The 17,037-nt window shown below is 44.1% G+C and overlaps 1 protein-coding gene across 7 annotated transcripts in view; it reads right to left on the bottom strand.

The window, feature by feature from the left end:
• The window catches only part of LOC133504758 (histone deacetylase 4-like), a 41,528-nt gene that overhangs the window by 9,800 nt on the left and 14,691 nt on the right, over positions 1-17,037 (bottom strand). For 6 of the 7 annotated variants that reach the window (XM_061827354.1, XM_061827368.1, XM_061827362.1 and 3 more), the window contains 9 exons: positions 12,153-12,430; positions 10,509-10,659; positions 9,255-9,378; positions 8,310-8,428; positions 5,528-5,656; positions 5,345-5,454; positions 3,784-3,918; positions 3,522-3,717; positions 2,612-2,841 (listed from right to left, as the gene is read on the bottom strand). In XM_061827354.1, coding sequence (XP_061683338.1) covers positions 2,612-2,841; positions 3,522-3,717; positions 3,784-3,918; positions 5,345-5,454; positions 5,528-5,656; positions 8,310-8,428; positions 9,255-9,378; positions 10,509-10,659; positions 12,153-12,430 — 1,472 coding nt within the window. Of the gene's footprint in view, positions 1-2,611; positions 2,842-3,521; positions 3,718-3,783; positions 3,919-5,344; positions 5,455-5,527; positions 5,657-8,309; positions 8,429-9,254; positions 9,379-10,508; positions 10,660-10,792; positions 10,869-12,152; positions 12,431-17,037 lie in introns of those variants that run through there. The other variant, XM_061827377.1, reaches the window with a different exon arrangement.

The raw sequence follows: 17,037 nt of genomic DNA, 5'->3' as shown, positions 1-17,037 counted from the left end.
CAACAACAGAAAATCCATCTCTGGTTGCACACTATTTTCAGTTTACAGCCTTGGCACGGCAGGTATTTTTCAGGTATCTTTTTTTGTGTGTGTTGTTTTTGATCCTGAAATGAGACCACATCCCAGAATGCAATGCAAAAGCTGCTCTGAATTGTGGCAGGTGGCAGTAATTTTGGACTGCAAGTAATCACTGTGAACGAAAACAATCTGAAAAACCTAAAACACTGCAGAGAAATTTGCTCGTAAATCTGTTTTCACATTTTGATATGTCTTTATTGCACAGTATTTAGTTGTAACCACAAGAAACAAAATACTGTAAGGTCAATGTGACATCGTTTTGCGGCTGCAATAAATTTGTGACATTTCCATTGATTTCAGGGGGAATCATTACCTCAGTTTGAGAACGTTTCGGTTTGAGAACAGAATCGCGGAACAAGTTAAATTCCTAACATCCTGTTTACAGACCAGCAATTCTGCTGATACAGTACTTCACGCCACTTGTGTGTATCACAATCAGAGGCATGGAGTCTTATTGGTCAACTGCAGATGTGCAACTGTCCCTCCTTTGCCAAAGTCTTTACCCCTCCACCCACTTGACTCAGCATCAGGAGACCGCAATGGCATCAGAGGATTCTTTCAGCTTCAACTGCAGCCACCAGACCCCAGCACTGGTTCTCCTGTCAAACCGGTTTTTGGTGTGTCACACACTGTTCATGCGGAGAGCAGCAAATGGGGAGCCCAGAAGCACCTGAAGGACACGGACCATAGGAGAGAAAATCCCTTGATACATTCCCGCACTTCCAATACGCACGGTTATCGGAGCGACAAGGCACAAGTGTTTGCTTCGTTACCATGGTAACTAACAACTACCTCGGAGCTCGTGAAAACTTGGCCATAGTCATATGAACGCGGACCACACACACACACACACACACAGAGACACGTGCTCTGTGTCTTAGCCCAAATCTTCTTCCACCTACTCATCAATACAAGAGAAGGCAAAGGGAGAACTTGGATAAGAAATGTATAAATCAAGAACACACCAAAAATCACTGTGGCTTCTCTTCCAAAGAGTGGACGTCTTGTCAAGATAACTGCTGGAGCACGGCGCGGAATACACAATGAGGTAAAGAAGAACATTAGAGCTGCTAGAGAAGCTGAAAACCAAGATAAATTGCACATTTGGCGGCCATTCTGAAATCCCTGAATGAGGAATCTCAGTAAATCTTCTACTTATCGTCGCTGTCAGGAAGAATCCTTGCATCTATGAGCCACATGTCAAGACAATCGGTCTGTTTTGCTATAATTTTTCCACTTCCTGACCAAGCATGTCAAACACCAAACCCTTTTATAAGATTATCCTATAAGAGCGTCCTTAGGTCGGATGTGTGTTAAGAGTGGGCTCCTCCAGGGTGTCCCAAACAGTCGGGCCCTCAATCTTAAATAAACATTTTCAATCTTCACAACCACAGCTCTTTGTGTATGTGTGTCTCTTTGTGTTATTCGACTTTTCCAAAGTCTTGCTGCCGATAATTGTGACGTGGAAGGGAACATAACAGTCTGTGTCCTGCACTGCAAAAAAAACTGAACATAAAAAGAAAAAACACATCCTACCTCATGTCATTTTTAGTGTAAGGGTTGGTTCTCTGGACTTCATGAAGTACTTTCCCGAGGAAGCGTTTTTTGAGGGCAACGTTCCCACCTCCAGTCCCCTGGGAAACACCAGTAACATCGGCGCACCCCAAGAAGTGCCTGCTCGTCTTCGATTTGAGAGAGCTCGCGCGATCACTCGAAATTTCAGCCTAAGGGGACTTGTTTCAGGTCTTTTTATGTGGCATCCTTTGTCGAGATTATCAGAGCACACCACACACAATATGACCAAAACTGATAAATGCCAGATTTGTTATCTTCCTATGTGGGGTCTGTCACAGAAAAATAATCTTGTAACATTGGGAAAAAAAAAAATCCTTGTTTGTGTACCAGGTTTGTAATAACAAAAATATTATCTTGCTTGAGTTACCACGGTTGAAGTTGGTATTTATACCTTATATTGTTTGCATATCCCGTGACGTAACACATCGACACAATCCCAAAATGATGTTCACTTACTAATTTAAATGTACATTTGTGTCACTCAGAGACAAAAACCTTTCAATTCAACAAAACCAATAAACTGCCAAGGTATTAGTGGCACGCTTGATGCAAAAAATATAATGAGTTTTCAATCTTGAGGGGACATAATGCAGCACGGCGCCCACCGACTGAGGGTAGAGGATAAGTAGATTTGTTCTCGAGCCATTTTCAACTATTTAAACTGTTTGAAAATGCCTACAAATAATAGAAGAGGTGGGGACAGACCAATAGTATTGAAATGTAAAAAGACGAAATGACCATATTTGGATGTATGAGGTTTCTGCTTGACTGCGCCGTTATCTAGCATCTTGTTAAATTTTGGCCCTTTTGCAAGAACAAGTGGATGAAAAGCTCTTTCCTATTAGCTATTAAGAGCCTATACGATAGCCATTCACGCATTGAGTACACAGTAGGCAAAGACCAAAACGTCGGGTGGAGGTCTACGCCCTGCGTTCTCCACTGCTATATGTGCGCTTACTTTGTTGAACTGGAGCTGCTGCTGCTGCTGCTGGAACTGCTGCTTGTGCTTCTCCAGAAACTGTTGGTGCTGCTGCTGGAGCACCAGCTGTTGTAGAGCCAGCGCTTGGGCGTGGGCTTGGGCGGCGCTCCCCTGCGGCAGCGGCGCCGACTGGGTGCGGCCTAGAGGCCTGTGCTGGCGCTGCAGCTTGGCCATGGAGGCTGCCGAGGACATGGACAAGCCACTTAAACCTGCGGTGCATCCAGAGATGAAGGACGCATTAGGGATGCGGCCATAAAATACAACACATATTCTTAGTCTTACAAAAGTCGGATTTAATATGGGTTAGCAGATGTAATAAAAACCTGCCATCTGGGCTGCCAGACTGCAGCACTTCTACAGTGATGAGATAATGAGAAAAATGAACAGCCGAGTTTTATTCTGAGAGATTTGTCAGCAAGCTCAAACATAGCACGGATGCACATATTCTTTCTTTCTTTTCCCATTTCATTTGTTTTCATTAACATGTTCGCCGATGTTCAATGTGCGACTGAACTGAAAACGAATCATCTGGTTGGCCCCACACGTAACTCTCCCTCCGCAGCCCGTGAGCACACGCATGCTCGTCTGCTTCAAAGTTCCTCTCCCGGCACTTCCAAAGATGTGTCTTTGCGTGCATGACTGGCCGTTCACTGCTAATGCCTCCAAACGGCAGCGATGTGATACCGAACGGCTGTGCTAATGGATCCACATCCGTCCTCTCTCACGCCACACGGTGATGATAAAAGGAGGTCGCGAGTTCGGGGTTACGAATGGACTTCTGTGAGGGCAAATAGCCACACAAGGGACTTCCACGCTCTTCTAGGAGTAGAAAGCTGCACTCATTACTATTGTGAATTTAGCTTCACTGGCCTGGCCTGACTTTTCCTACCTGTCACCAGAGGGCTCTGCGCAGGAGTCTGCTCCATCAAAACCATGTGCTGGAGCAGCGGACTGTGCCCGCCGTGCCCGCCTGCCCCTGCTGCCGCTTCAGCCAGGTAGGGTGTCAATCGGCCACCTGAGGGGAAAGGAGGGCTGAGGGAGAGCGCCGGCTGCACGGCGCCGCCATCTTGCTGAGCAGATGTCACCTGGAGAGGAACAAGAGTCGTCAGCGGACATCGACAGCCTTGCCGGTGGCGAGGCCGGGTTCTCACATTGGATGCAGCGGTGGCGGTGGCAGTGGCAGGCAGGCCCAGGGTGATGTTGGGTAAGGATGGCGACGTGTAGAGGGATAACGGGCTCGTAGACCCCCCCTCGGCACCACTGCAAGCTCGCTGGCTTATGGACGCCTGGAAGCACATTTCAAACAACACTGCGAGGGGGCACAGAAACCTGCCAAAAAGATGCGCTCTAAGGTCTGCATAGGTTCAAGCAAGAAACAAATCCACAACTTCTTTTGAATCCCAGGCAACAAAATGCAGTCCAAATCATAATTAGCTTTAGGGAGTACCTCAATGTGTTCAGTGGGGGTGAAATTCATATTGCTGGCAAATACTCGAGCTCAGATCCATTTGGTCTGTGACCCAACATACCGGTCAAATGGTGTCCTTTTGTCGAAAGCCCAAGAAAGAAGTCTGGATGGTAACACGCGCTGCGGCCATATTGTCACCCAGCTCGACTTTAACGTCACCATGCAAGCGATACAGCGCAACTGAACGGTCACAAAGTTGAAACTAAGCGATAGGTCACACACAAACCTCACCATATTTATTTTACGTTCATGTGACATTGTCTCTATGGCCAGTTAGTGAAATCTAAAAGAAAACAGGCAATTATTAAGATGACATACAGTATGTTGTCTTTTCATTTTTAACAAGGCCGTCAAAAGGGGGCAGAGATTGCGTTTGCATTTCAAAATATGTTCAGTTTTGACACAAAATACATTCATTACTCATCTGTTTAAAGTAATCATTCTAGATTTTGTTAAATTAATATCTAACAAAGTTTAACTACCACAAACGTCCTCTGGGGTTTTCGGTTTTGTGAAACAGCTGTAGCCACACAAAATACTATTTTGAAGGGAAAAAAAACCTTCAAAAAAGGCTAAAAAATAACTAAGGCTAACACAAAGCAAGGCCAGCTGACGACATGGGATCCATAGACCATGTGACAAGGAGTTAGCCAATGACATTCAGAGCGTGTCGGTACTTTGTTTTGCTTTGGAATTTGGTTAAATTATTGATGATGCTATTACTTCATTAAGAACATACAACAAATTCTAATCCAATCCCTTGAAACAATACCCACGCATAATAGAAAATCTAGGCGGGTATATCCAAACTGTTGAGAAGAGTACACTCACAATCAAAGAAAAGCTATTAAAAACCTTTTGGGAAAAGGTGGTGATTTAAGGGGGACGTGTGCAACTAAGTCTAGACTGCACGTCGGGGACACGATGGCAAAGTGAGCGCAACAGCTGCCACGTTCACCCGCCTCATCCACACGGCACGAGTGCTCCTCAATGCTGCCGCCAATCAGACCTGAGCGGTCCTCCTGTGTGGACTCGTTATCTGAAGAGCCTTCGAACTTTGCCATCGCTTACACACATGATGCCGGCCTTGAAAGCCAATAACCAGCAACTTCAGATCAGTTCTGGCGCAAGAGTGTCAGGCTAATCAGGCAGAAAGTGGGGCTGATTGAAGGTTTTATGTTGAACTTTGATGTGCTGAGCGTGCCCGTCGCCTCCATGTTGCATGTGAGTGCACCTCACTTTACCTCTTTGCTGTTGGAGACTGACACAGTGATGCCGTTTTCATTGGGGAGGTTGTTGGAACTATTGTTCGGGGAGCTCGGGCCCGAGCCAGGGGCACTGCTACATGCAGAATCTGCAGTCAAGCACAAAACATTACACCAAAAGTAAAAGATTGAATGTTCACTGAAGCCTCAAAAAGCTGCTACCTGCCATGTCGAGGGAGCGCTTTTTTGCAGAGCTGATGGGACTATCTCGGCGACGCAGGAGCGGACTGCTCCTCCGCTCGCTGACCTTCTGCTTCAGCCGGGAGCGCAGCTTCAAGTTGGGTTCCGAGGCTGAAAGCAGCAATTTATTTCTTGATTTTTTTTTTACAAAAGAAATGTCGCGTGCAACCGGTCGATGACTGAACACGCTTCGCGTTGCTCCACATCATCAAACGAGCCATGGAGGCCTTTTATTATGAAACCCGCTCACATTCCACCACCCATCGTTGTACAATTCCTATTTAGATGCTTTTTTGGTACAAAGCAAATTGGGATCCAATATACGATGAACCCGAGAGGCAATTAGCTCAAATTTGTGAAGCTTTTTCTTTCTCTTTTGTTTGTGCTGCCACAGACTTGTGAATGGAGACAGATTGGAGAGAACGGCATGTAACTAATGCACTGTTTACTTTGCCCCCCGACCTTCCAAACACCGCCATTTGATGAATTTGTTTTTCGTCATCAAGGGCAGCCAAACACAAAGACGGTCATTCAAAACCTGATTAGCACACAATTAGGTTAGTTTCCGCCGACATTTCTTACTTTCAGAAATAAGGATTGCCTGTCTGTCTTAGGCTGGATTAATCGGAAACGGTTGCAAAGTGTGGGATGAAAAATAATGTGCAGAAAACACTTGAGGAGGGAGCGATGAGACTTTGAAGCATGAGGGAAAACCGATCAGCCGAAACAAATTCTGAATGTAGAGAAATGCAAAATTGTAATGTTCTCATAATCACAGCATAGGCAAAAGCAGGCTGACCTGTCGGTGAAAATTTGGCTCTTGAAAGACACAAATGGCAACTTGATGCTTTGCTGCACAACACGTTTATATTCTCGTCAAAGTTAAGAAACATTGTGGCTATTAAAATGGGCCTCTGAAGTCAAGTAGACACTAACCAGTAGCAGGCCTCGCTCAAGTATAAGGCCACCGACGGTCTTAAGTGGCCCCTTAGGCCTTTCCAGCCCACTCAAATGAATCCCAGAACCCCTAAACCTCTGATCCTGAGCGACCAGGTGAGGTTCTCCACCTTCTGACTCGGGCAGTCACTCAATAAAAAGCACAGCATTTGCAGCTGACGTCTGTTTCCGCCAGGTTTGTCCATAATACCGTTGCGCATATTGGACTTTTCAAAGCTGCCATATCTATAAATGTCTCGGGTTATATTGTTGCTACTTCAACTGTGCTATGTCGTAAAATACACGTTTGTCTCCAAAAGGAAAATAATGTGCTTGTGTGTCTGTTGACCGTGCTGCCGGGTGCTGGTCTGCTAATTTGTTAGCTTACCTGTCCTGGGCATCGATTACCAGAAGTAAACTGCGCAGAACATGTTAGCAAACATGGAAATGAAAGTGGACTTTTGTGAAAATTCCTGAAAATACAAATGTGAGCACTAGCAGGGTCCGGGGGCAATTTTGGGAAATTTTAGAAAAAATGGATGGCTGTGATGCATTCTGGCGGTATCTGTTAACAAAATTCAGACAAAAATTGAAAGTCAAATTTCTAAGTCCTGACCAAAAAAAAATTGGACAGAAGTTCCCCAAGGCCAAGCCCAGATTTTTTTGCCCCTCATCCCCCTATCACTGGATGGCAGAAAATCACATTTGTCATTAAAATATGCCATCTTATCTGGAGACAAATGAATTAAGTGAACTATTCAGTAAAAAGACAAATAAATTGTCCTTTTCGCCACATTATACATAAGAGAGAGAGAGAGAGAGAGATAGATAGATAGATAGATAGATAGATAGATAGATAGATAGATTGAGAGATAGAGAGATAGAGAGATAGAGAGATAGATAGATAGATAGATAGATAGATAGATAGATAGATAGATAGATAGATAGATAGATAGATAGATAGATAGATAGATAGATAGATAGATAGATAGATAGATAGATAGATAATCGCCTTTCATGACAACAAGCTCGCGATACATTGGAACAAACATTCCTGTGGGCAATCATGAAGTATTGTTGTGGGGGGCACGCACCACGGGTCTGCTGTAAATAGGAGGTCGGCTTCCTAGAACGCGCCTTTATGTGCATGCACTCGACGGATTGGCCACACTTGAATCAAGCGACGACGTGGAAAATAGTCTAATGTTTTGGGGTTTTTTTACGCCGTCACACCACCTCGTGATCGACGCAATGAGCACCCCTGGTGTAACTGAATTTCCTTTGACATGCCTAATGATGTTGATGACTTTCGACGTAAATGCGCTCGCTTAACGTGAAGCAGTTCTGAACATGCGCTTTCGTACATGCTCCGTAAAGGTTAACTTGCCTTTCCTGTTTCCGGGTGAATACCGGTTATTTTGGAGCAGGGTCGTTTAGTTAACGACGTTTATGAAATAAACACGTAAATTAATGTCAAGACCACACAAAATAAGCAACGTCTTGAGAGAATACGAGGGGAGGGGCATTACTGTTACTCGTGTTAGTGCCTCAACATGGCTACGCTCGTGAAAGCAGAACAACGAACGCAAACGCATGTTCATTCAATGTTGTCAACTCATATCCGGATTAATTTTAGGCAATTTTTCCTCAATTTTCTGGAGCAATTTTTATGAAAATTTAAAAATCCGGAATTCCGGGAAAATCTGGAGGACTTTCATCACTGCAAACATCATGGTGGCGCAAGCGCAAGCCTGAGCCTTATGGCCATGAAGACTTTCAAAAACTGCAGATCCCGAATGTTTCAGTCCAGTCTGTGTGTGTGTCACACCTGTTTTCCGAAGGGGGAAGTCATCCCGTGGATTGTAGACCCCCAGCACAGGGTGATTATAGGTGGACATAACAGTCTGAGGAGGGGAGCTCTGGTCGAGAGAGCTGTGTTGAGTTTTTCTATCAAAAGGGGAAAAGAAAAGTCAGAAGCTTCTATCAAGAAGGTTATTTGAGCTGATGACGATCACGTCATGCGTGCAGTGAAGGATGGCACTGAGGAAGCATCCAAGTGCGCACACCTGCAAACACCTTGAGAGAAGCTGCAATAGGGACTCGGGGGTGACCAGCATCAAAGTTAAGAGCCCCTATCATCAGGTTGCAATAACCTGCCCCCATGTTTAGGAATGTTGACATTTTTGACCCAACGCCATCCAACCCTCAGCGTCACACATTGAAGCAGAGGTTCATGTCAAAACAAGTGCCACCGGTTAGCCACTACAAATGTTTCACACCCTTCCTCAAGCCGTGCGTGACAGCCAGGTATCATATACAGTGGCTATTGAAAGTCTACACACCCCTGTTCAGATGCCAGGTTTCAATGATGTAAAAAAGGAGAACATGATTAATCATTTCAAAACATTTTCCACAATTAATGACTGTCTGCGCAACTCCAGTGGAAAAAAATATTTTCAAGAAGGCAAGTCAAAACAATTGAGATCATGTGGTTGAAAAAGTGCGCACACCCTCTTACAGCAGGAGACGTGAGTGTGTTTAGAATTAACCAATCCCATTCAAGATGATACACAGCTTTGAGCTGTGGCTGAGGGAATTATGAACAGTTCCAATGATATTGTTTCTAAGTCCCGTTAACTGTGGAAACGTTTCTGAGATGATATATGTTGGATTCATTTTTGAATATCAAAAAAACTTTTTGAACCATTTGGACAGCGGTGTGTAGACTTTTAGTCCCCATTGGCTATTCATTCGATCAGCGATGTCTCCTCACCTGTACCAGTATGGCGCATCGTTCGGGGGGCCGCCCTGGTTGAGACTCCGCTGGGCCAGGGCCTTTTTTTTGTTGAGGACAAACTCCTGGAGACGCATTTTCACTTCAGTACTCGCCACGGCACCTGCAGGGAGAAGGCCATATAAACCAAACATAAGCTATTAAATCTGCATTACAAGAATAAACTGGACATGAAAATTGCGTGCTAAAAACCCACAAAGTTATCGCAAACTTGAACACAACACACATCTGTCTCAAACATAAACAACACATATGTAACGTTTGCAGTCATGCTGAGTGCAAACGGCGCTCAGGGACGTCTGTCCTCTTTGCAGCAGCCAAAATTAATAAGCAAACTTAGCTTGCGCCAAGGCCGTCAGCTCAGGCAGCACCGCTATCAGGCGCAGGAGGCAGCATAATGGAAATAGAATGACGTGCACGCAAATGGAAACGTGCACGCACCCGCACACATCCAGCGCTTGCACTTTTCTGGCCAGTATTTGTTTAATTTCCTCACTTCAAACACACTTTACTGTATATTCTGCTGTTATTGCATATGGAGAAAATATTTTGCACTTTTCAGACAGACAGCAGCCACTCAATCTGATTTCTTCATCTGGGGCTAGTCTTCTAACCCACTTTCTAATTTGCTTTCATGGCTACTTATCCACCGTTGATCATGTTGAGGGTCACGGGTGAGTCGCAGCCTCTCAACTTTAGCCACAAGGTGCGCCGCATCCTGGATTGGTTGCCAGATAGCTGTTCAATCTCCCATTCACAATTTAATCTCAAATAAATCTTGAATGACATCAGAATGGGGCGGCACGGTAGGCCAGCTGGAAAGCATTGGCCTCACAGTTCTGAGGTCCCAGGTTCAATCCCAGACCAGCCTGTGTGAAGTTTGCATGTTTTCTCCAGGAACTCTTGCAACCTCCCACATCCCAAAAACATGCAATATTAATTGGACACTCAAAATTGCCCCTAGCTGTGATTGTGACTGCGGCTGTTTGTCTCCATGTGCCCTGTGATTGTCTGGCAACCAGTTCAGGGTTTACCCTGCCTCCTGCCCGTTGACAGTTGGGATAGCCTCCAGCACTCCCTGTGACTCTTGTGAGGATAAGCAGCTAAGAAGATGGATGGATGGATGGATGACATGAGAATTCTCTCCACAGAATTGTTCAAGTCGAGAATCTAACACAGAACCTTTGAGTGTGAGGCGGGCAGGGCAGCTGGCTTGTGGTGCAGACAACTTACTCTCCTGCCCTCTTTCTTTGTTCTTCAGCAGCTGCAGCTTCTGTTCGCGCTGCTGCTTTTCCAGCTCCTGCTCCAGACGATGGTTTTCCATTTTCCTCTGGTGCTCCAACAGCTCCTGTTGGTGCTTGATTGCCAGCAGCTCCTGTTGTTGCTGTACAAAAGGGGGAGGGAAAAAAAATCAAACATTCAAATTAGCAAAGAACCAGTGCTGGAAGGTGTTTGTCAACTTTAATCAGTAAGCGAGTAAGAGGCTATCAAAAGATATTCTCAACTCAAATACTCACTGGGAGTCAGAGAAGATACAATTAAGCCTCAGTTGCAGAAATCAGCAGCTGGGCCACAGGAAACAATCCAATTTACCTTCATGGGTCAAAAAATGATCTTTTATTTCTTACAAATAATGTATCGTTGTTTATGTATCTATGCCAGCGATGTGTCGTGACAGACACTAATTAAATCCTCTTCCACTAACCACATACGTCATATTTCAAAAGTTTATGCGGACTTATTGTCACGTTTTTGTTTGGTCGCATGCCATGAGATGTTGCAAAAGTAAAATATCTGCCTTGAGTGAAAAAAAGCTGAGGAAATACTGTTGTAGTATACTCTTAACCCACATTGCCTACAAATAAATACAGCTGGATCTTTGGTGGAAGTCGCTGGCGCCGTGGGTGCAGAATGGCAGCCATGCTTCCCTCAGACAGCCCCGTTTAGGGCAGCTGTAGTATCTTACCTCCACTAGGGTGTTACTGAGGAGTGAAGGACTAATGTGTGAAATTGCAATACGTCTTTGAGTGTCCAGAAAAGCAACATGAGTGCGAATCCTTGTTTGTTTCTATGTGGCCTGCGATCGGGAGGCGACCAATTCGGGGTGTAGTCCGCCTCTCGCCTGAAGATAGCTGGGATAAGCTCCAGCCCTCCCCGTGACCCACGTGAGGATAAGCAGCTAAGAAAATGGATGGATGGATCTTAAAGAAAGTGAGGAAACAATGCAAAAATATAAGAATATTTACATTGTTATTATTGGAAAAAGTAGAAGAAGGATTAAAGAAAAGGGAATTGGGGAAACAAACTGAAGGAAGAAGAGGACAGGCTACCAAAGTGGGGAAAAGAGAAAGTAGGGACAAAGGAGGAAAGGAGAGACTAAAGCAAGTGAAAAAAGGATAGGAGGGAAAAAGTGGGAAAGAATGGAAAATGTACAATCAGACAAAAGAAAAAAATAAAACAGTAAAGGAAGAAGGAAAGAAGATCAAAAGGAAAGAAAATAGAGGCAAGGAGAAGAATGAGGTGAGAGAGAGGGAAAGACTCACACTAGCTGGTGTAACACTCCAAACTGGAATCATTTTAGGGGCACATTACAAGTGCGCCCGCCGTATTTTTCAGACATGTCCACCACAGAAGAGCAGCAGCGAGTGTGGGCGTGCCCATCATCATCATCATGTCTGTCACGGCGAGTTCTCATCTGGAGTCTTGCCTCCAGTTTCCAGCGTATATAGGAGGAATATATTTCGCTAAAAGGTGCCACCAACACTTTGCGTGCATTTTCCATCACAGTTTGAGTAAATGGACCTAAGATGACTTGCTCTCTTCTGCTGAAAGGGCGTTAAAGAGGCAATTTGCACTGGGTAAATAATGAAGATTTACCTTTATGTGTTCCTGGAGCTGGGCCTCGTGCTGGCGGGAAAGCTGCTCATGCTGCCTTTGGAACTCTGCGATGAGGATCTGCCGTTGGATCTGCTGCTTCTGCTTGAGGCTCAGCAACTCCTGCTGCAGCTGCTGCTCGCGTGCGGGAGCGGCGGCGGCCTGCTGCCGGGGCGGCGACAGAGGGGACGCCTGTTGCAGCTGCTGCTGCTGGTCCACACGCAGATCCATGGGGATGGCGGCAGGGGGGAGGCGCAGGGGCAGTGCTGAATTGATGTCCACTGTTGACACACACACCAAGTGAGGGGAGGCCAAATGTGCCACTGTATTATGATCATCTGGACAATATACAGTACAACAGAACCTTGTACAGCTATGGATTCACCTATTCACCTGCAGTTTTTTTTGTCCATTTCCCCTCCCCCCACTTTTTTTTTCATTTTTCAAAATATTTTTCCTTTTTGTTTTTTTTTTTTCTTTTTGACTGGTGATGGATAACCCTCCATACCGTTTTTTGCGATTTATTCCCGCTTTTAGAATATTTTATCGTCCAGTTTTCGTCTCAGTCCCTGTCCCAAGCGAATAGCGAGGGTCCACTGTAACGTCATCAAAACACAACTGCTGGGGCTACAATTTGACTCTTACAAACGTTTCATGCCAAATAGTTTGCTGACATGAAAATCCAAATAGGACGAACTCTTCTCAGTACAGTTCTGGGTCAGTGCAAAGATTTGAGATTTGAGTGAGATGTTCATGTTTTTGGGATTCGAGATGACATTCAGATGATTATTATTCTAATTATTATTTTTTTTATTATTTTATGAGTTCTGACCGCTGTATGATGACAGTGATGTCAACTCACTTGTTGACCAGCAGCAGTTTGGCAAAACATGGCGAGCAATAGTTCAAAAAGATACTTCAAGCAGTTGAGTGCTATGCCCATCTGAGGTTTGATTTCAAACTAAACATAAAACCAAGAGAATGTATTTAAAATAACCACATTACTTTGCCTTAATAAAGTTTGTAAAGCTAGCAGTGCAAAACGCCATTGACATGCTAACATGCGTCAGCATCAGTTTTATAATCCTTGACGAAATCGAATATTTGCAAACAAATATTACATTTCACTGACCTATGTGGCCAAGATGCACAGAAGAAACAAAAAAAGGTGGCAGCAATTTTAAATCTTTACGTTCCATTTCATTATGACACTACAGTATGTCTTTATATGTAATAAATACAATATTATAGTGTTATTTTTCCTTTTAAAAACTTTTTTTAAAAATTCAAACAGGACAACTTGTGAGCAGAAGTGAGCGGTAACATTTACTGCATAAAATTTACTCAAGTAACAATTTCAATAAACTGTACTTTTCAGAGTACTTTAAATACATAACTTTTTTGAGGGGGGAGGGGGCTGACTTATTTTATTGTGTTTGATGTTCATGTGCTGATTTAAAAACAAATCATGTTCCTTTCAAATGACCTTAAATTCTATTTTTCATTGAGTGCTTTTAACTCTTAACCAAGCAAATAGCTTCGTGGCTATTTTTTGTTTGAGTCTTATTCTAAAGTGAGCGCAATATTTGGCTTCTCTACCCACCTCTGGTGAGCTATTTTGAATCTATAAAGCCTTTCATGTCTTTGATTCTTTATAACAAAATTGGATCGCGTTGTTTTTAGGGTTTATGCGGCCAGGAAATGTCGAGCAACACAACAGCAGCAAGTGGAAAAGCAAAGAAAAGATTGTCTTGATCAATTGGCGGGGTGGGCTGGGGGTTGCCGCTGAGCCCACGAGTGCACCTGAGCCAGATGAAATCTGAGCGTATTGATCAGAATCACAGAAAGAACGTGAAACTGACAAGAGTAATTATGAAGAAAGATGGGAAAAAACTAACCAATGTCAACAACATATTGCATTATTTTGATGGGCCAACAACAAATTTATTTTTATAAACATGAAAGCTGCCTGGACGAAAACGATGGCGCTCTTAATGTAACACTAGCAGGTTCACCCTCTTTGCTCTTTACTCCAAACCTCAGACAATAATATTGTACACAACAAACAGTTCAAGGTTATATTGAAATGCTTGGATAGACTTTTTTGCCATCTTATTCTCTGCCAGTATACAATTTCATCGAATTTTCTAGAGTAAAAACATTTTATTGTTATGATAAGTATTATTAGATTCGTATTTAAAGATGGCTTTGAAACCCTGGAGTCTTTAAAAAAAACATGAGCATTCAGGGCGGTTCTTTGAAAATGGATGCACAAACTTTTAATTATTCAGATTTACTTTCGCGAGCTTTTCACGCAATGGCTATTCTCAACTATTTCTGTAACCTTGATGGGAATTTTTGAGCAACTTGTGGTGCAAAAACTGCTGCAGCTCTCTCCAATTTTAGGGTGCATTGCTCCACAATGCCTCAACAGGCTCATATTCGTCCTGCCCATTGGATGAGGGTTGTTTTTTTTTTTTAAATTGTGTATTTATTTGTACATTCAACAGTTATATTAATGACGATTGGAGTTTTCACTTGATTGGCTACGTGACAAGTGGCCCAATCTGCCCAATCGTCACGAACAGGTCACAACACAGCCTGTGACAAAAAGCTGAGATGATCAGGATCTTGAAGCAAACCAACATTCAGTAAAGCCTCAGCCTGCCTGCTAGTTCTCTTTTGATCTTTGTCATGACTCAATGCTAAGATGATGATGTTCATGGACAAAGTCTTTCTTGTTCTTCTTGTTCTCTCTCCTCAATAAAATAGTTGAAAAAAGCAGAGCAAGAAGACAATTAATATCAGTCCAATCTCAGCTAATACAACGCCGTCAATAACGAACGCAAACGATATGCACGGCAAAAGCTCATGAGATCACCGCAAAAGAACGAGATGCTGTTACCCATCCGTGTTTAGCCTTTTGCCCAGCTCGCCTCCACGAGGGAACTCCCTTTCCCACTCACGGCGGAGGCCGGATGCCGGTTTTCGCTGTGAGTCCATCATCTCGCCGTCTTTAAACTGCGAGGCCACTCTTGCGCTCTTCTCCCTTCTTTCCTCGGCGGTGACATCATCGAACATGCACTCGGTTTATTCAGCAGCCTCGCACTTTTCCAGGAAGTAACGTCTCTCAGAGACACACACAAACACACTTACTCTCTCCATTTATCTCTCCAATTCTGGCCACTGATGTAAAACACAATGCTGACTTCACAAGGGCCATCAAATGTATCTGGGCCAGCCTCTTACTCGCAGTCATCACCCAGCTGTTAATAAATCGGCCCTCTCGCTCTTTCCCGGGTGCTTTAAAACTGGGAGCCCAAACTGCTACCACGGAATTTTTCCTGCATTTCCCAGATGAACAGATCCACAAAATGGTTTCGCGTGGAGCCATGGAAGGACTTTCAATGTGGGGAAGACACAGTGGACCCTATCTCTTCATGGGTTTACAGACCTGGCCACGAAAAGAGAAAATCCACAAAACATCGATGCACATAATAACTGCATTAGAATTTTTTTGTAAACCCCCCAAATCATGTATAAGTGAAGATAATTCACCAATAAGCATTTTCAGGATTTTAGGTCACAACACTTTAGGTGCTACTCAACTGACGGAAACATTGTGGCTTTTCCTCATCTTCCGAAACACCAGGATGACAAATTATTTTTGAAAAGTATAATTAGTACAGTTGATTTCAGTTCCGGATGTTTTCAACCTTTAAACACTGCGCCGCTTATTTCTCGGAACGAATGTTCATGACGCCGCAGGGGTCACGCTCCAGAACTCTTCTGGCTCCCGTTGCTGATCAAATTTAGACAAGACAATGCAAGAAGGCAGTCATCTTTGGTTTGAGATTCTTGGGGCATGATTTAGGAAAGCTTTTGAAATATAAAAACAGGCACAAACTTGAAGACAGCTTAAAATGCTTGGAAATAAACAAATGTCATGTCATTATCCAAGCTGCTTCTCCTCGCAAGGGTTGCAGGAAAGCTGGTGCCTATCCCAGCTAGCTTCAGGCAAAAGCCAGACTGCACCCTGAACTGGTCGCCAGTCAGTCGCAGGGCACATATCAACACCATCAACTGAGCGGAAATCAATCCCGCGCTGCCCGCACCAAACGCAGCCATGTGTACCACTACACCATCAGTGAGTCTCCCCAAATACATGTAAAAATGAAGGCTAAATAAAGGGCAAAAAAAAACTTAAAGTTCTTAACCTGGACTTCAAACATTCCCACATGGGGCTGACTGATGTTTGAAAGGCAGCTGCAGAGCAAACCTGGCATAACACGATGTGAGTGTAGTGCAGGCAAAATGAGAGGCAGCACAAAGAACCTTTCAGTTTGTGCCAAATTTTTGAAATGCCAACAATAACGATTGTGACAGTCTGTTCAACAAGTGAAACGTGGAGCTACTGAGAGACGAAACTCCTTTTAACTCTGCGACTTTACGCCTCTGTGTCGCTTCAGCGTGATGAAAATTAGTGCTGGCCTCTTCCGCAGCAGTGATTCGGCCAGACTGTCGCAAGTTTTAAACGCAATGTTCCGGAGGACGGACACACACTCATACATCCAATTGCCGCCCACTCGTGGCAGGTTCAATGAAAAAAAAAAAAAAAGAAAACCCAACAACATGGCTTTCCTGTGGTTGCTGTCCTCCCCAACATTATCGTAGTCATCATTTTACTTCGCTCGCCTCTTCCACTAACATGTGCAATTCCTTCCCTTCAATCTTCATTTTGCAGCGCTCTCCCAAATGTTCTGCGGTGACCAAAACCCTTTTTTTTTTTTTTTTTCAAATAGCAACCACAAGCTGTCAGGATGTTTTTGTGCACTAGCACCACAAAGATGACAAGTGAGGGCCGCGCTCCTCGCCCGCTGCAAATCCC

Source organism: Syngnathoides biaculeatus, chromosome 2, assembly GCF_019802595.1.
Source record: "Syngnathoides biaculeatus isolate LvHL_M chromosome 2, ASM1980259v1, whole genome shotgun sequence".
NCBI classification, from domain to species: domain Eukaryota; kingdom Metazoa; phylum Chordata; class Actinopteri; order Syngnathiformes; family Syngnathidae; genus Syngnathoides; species Syngnathoides biaculeatus.
The sequence above is the reverse complement of the archived record's forward strand: the minus strand, read 5'-3'. Positions and strand labels throughout refer to the sequence as shown.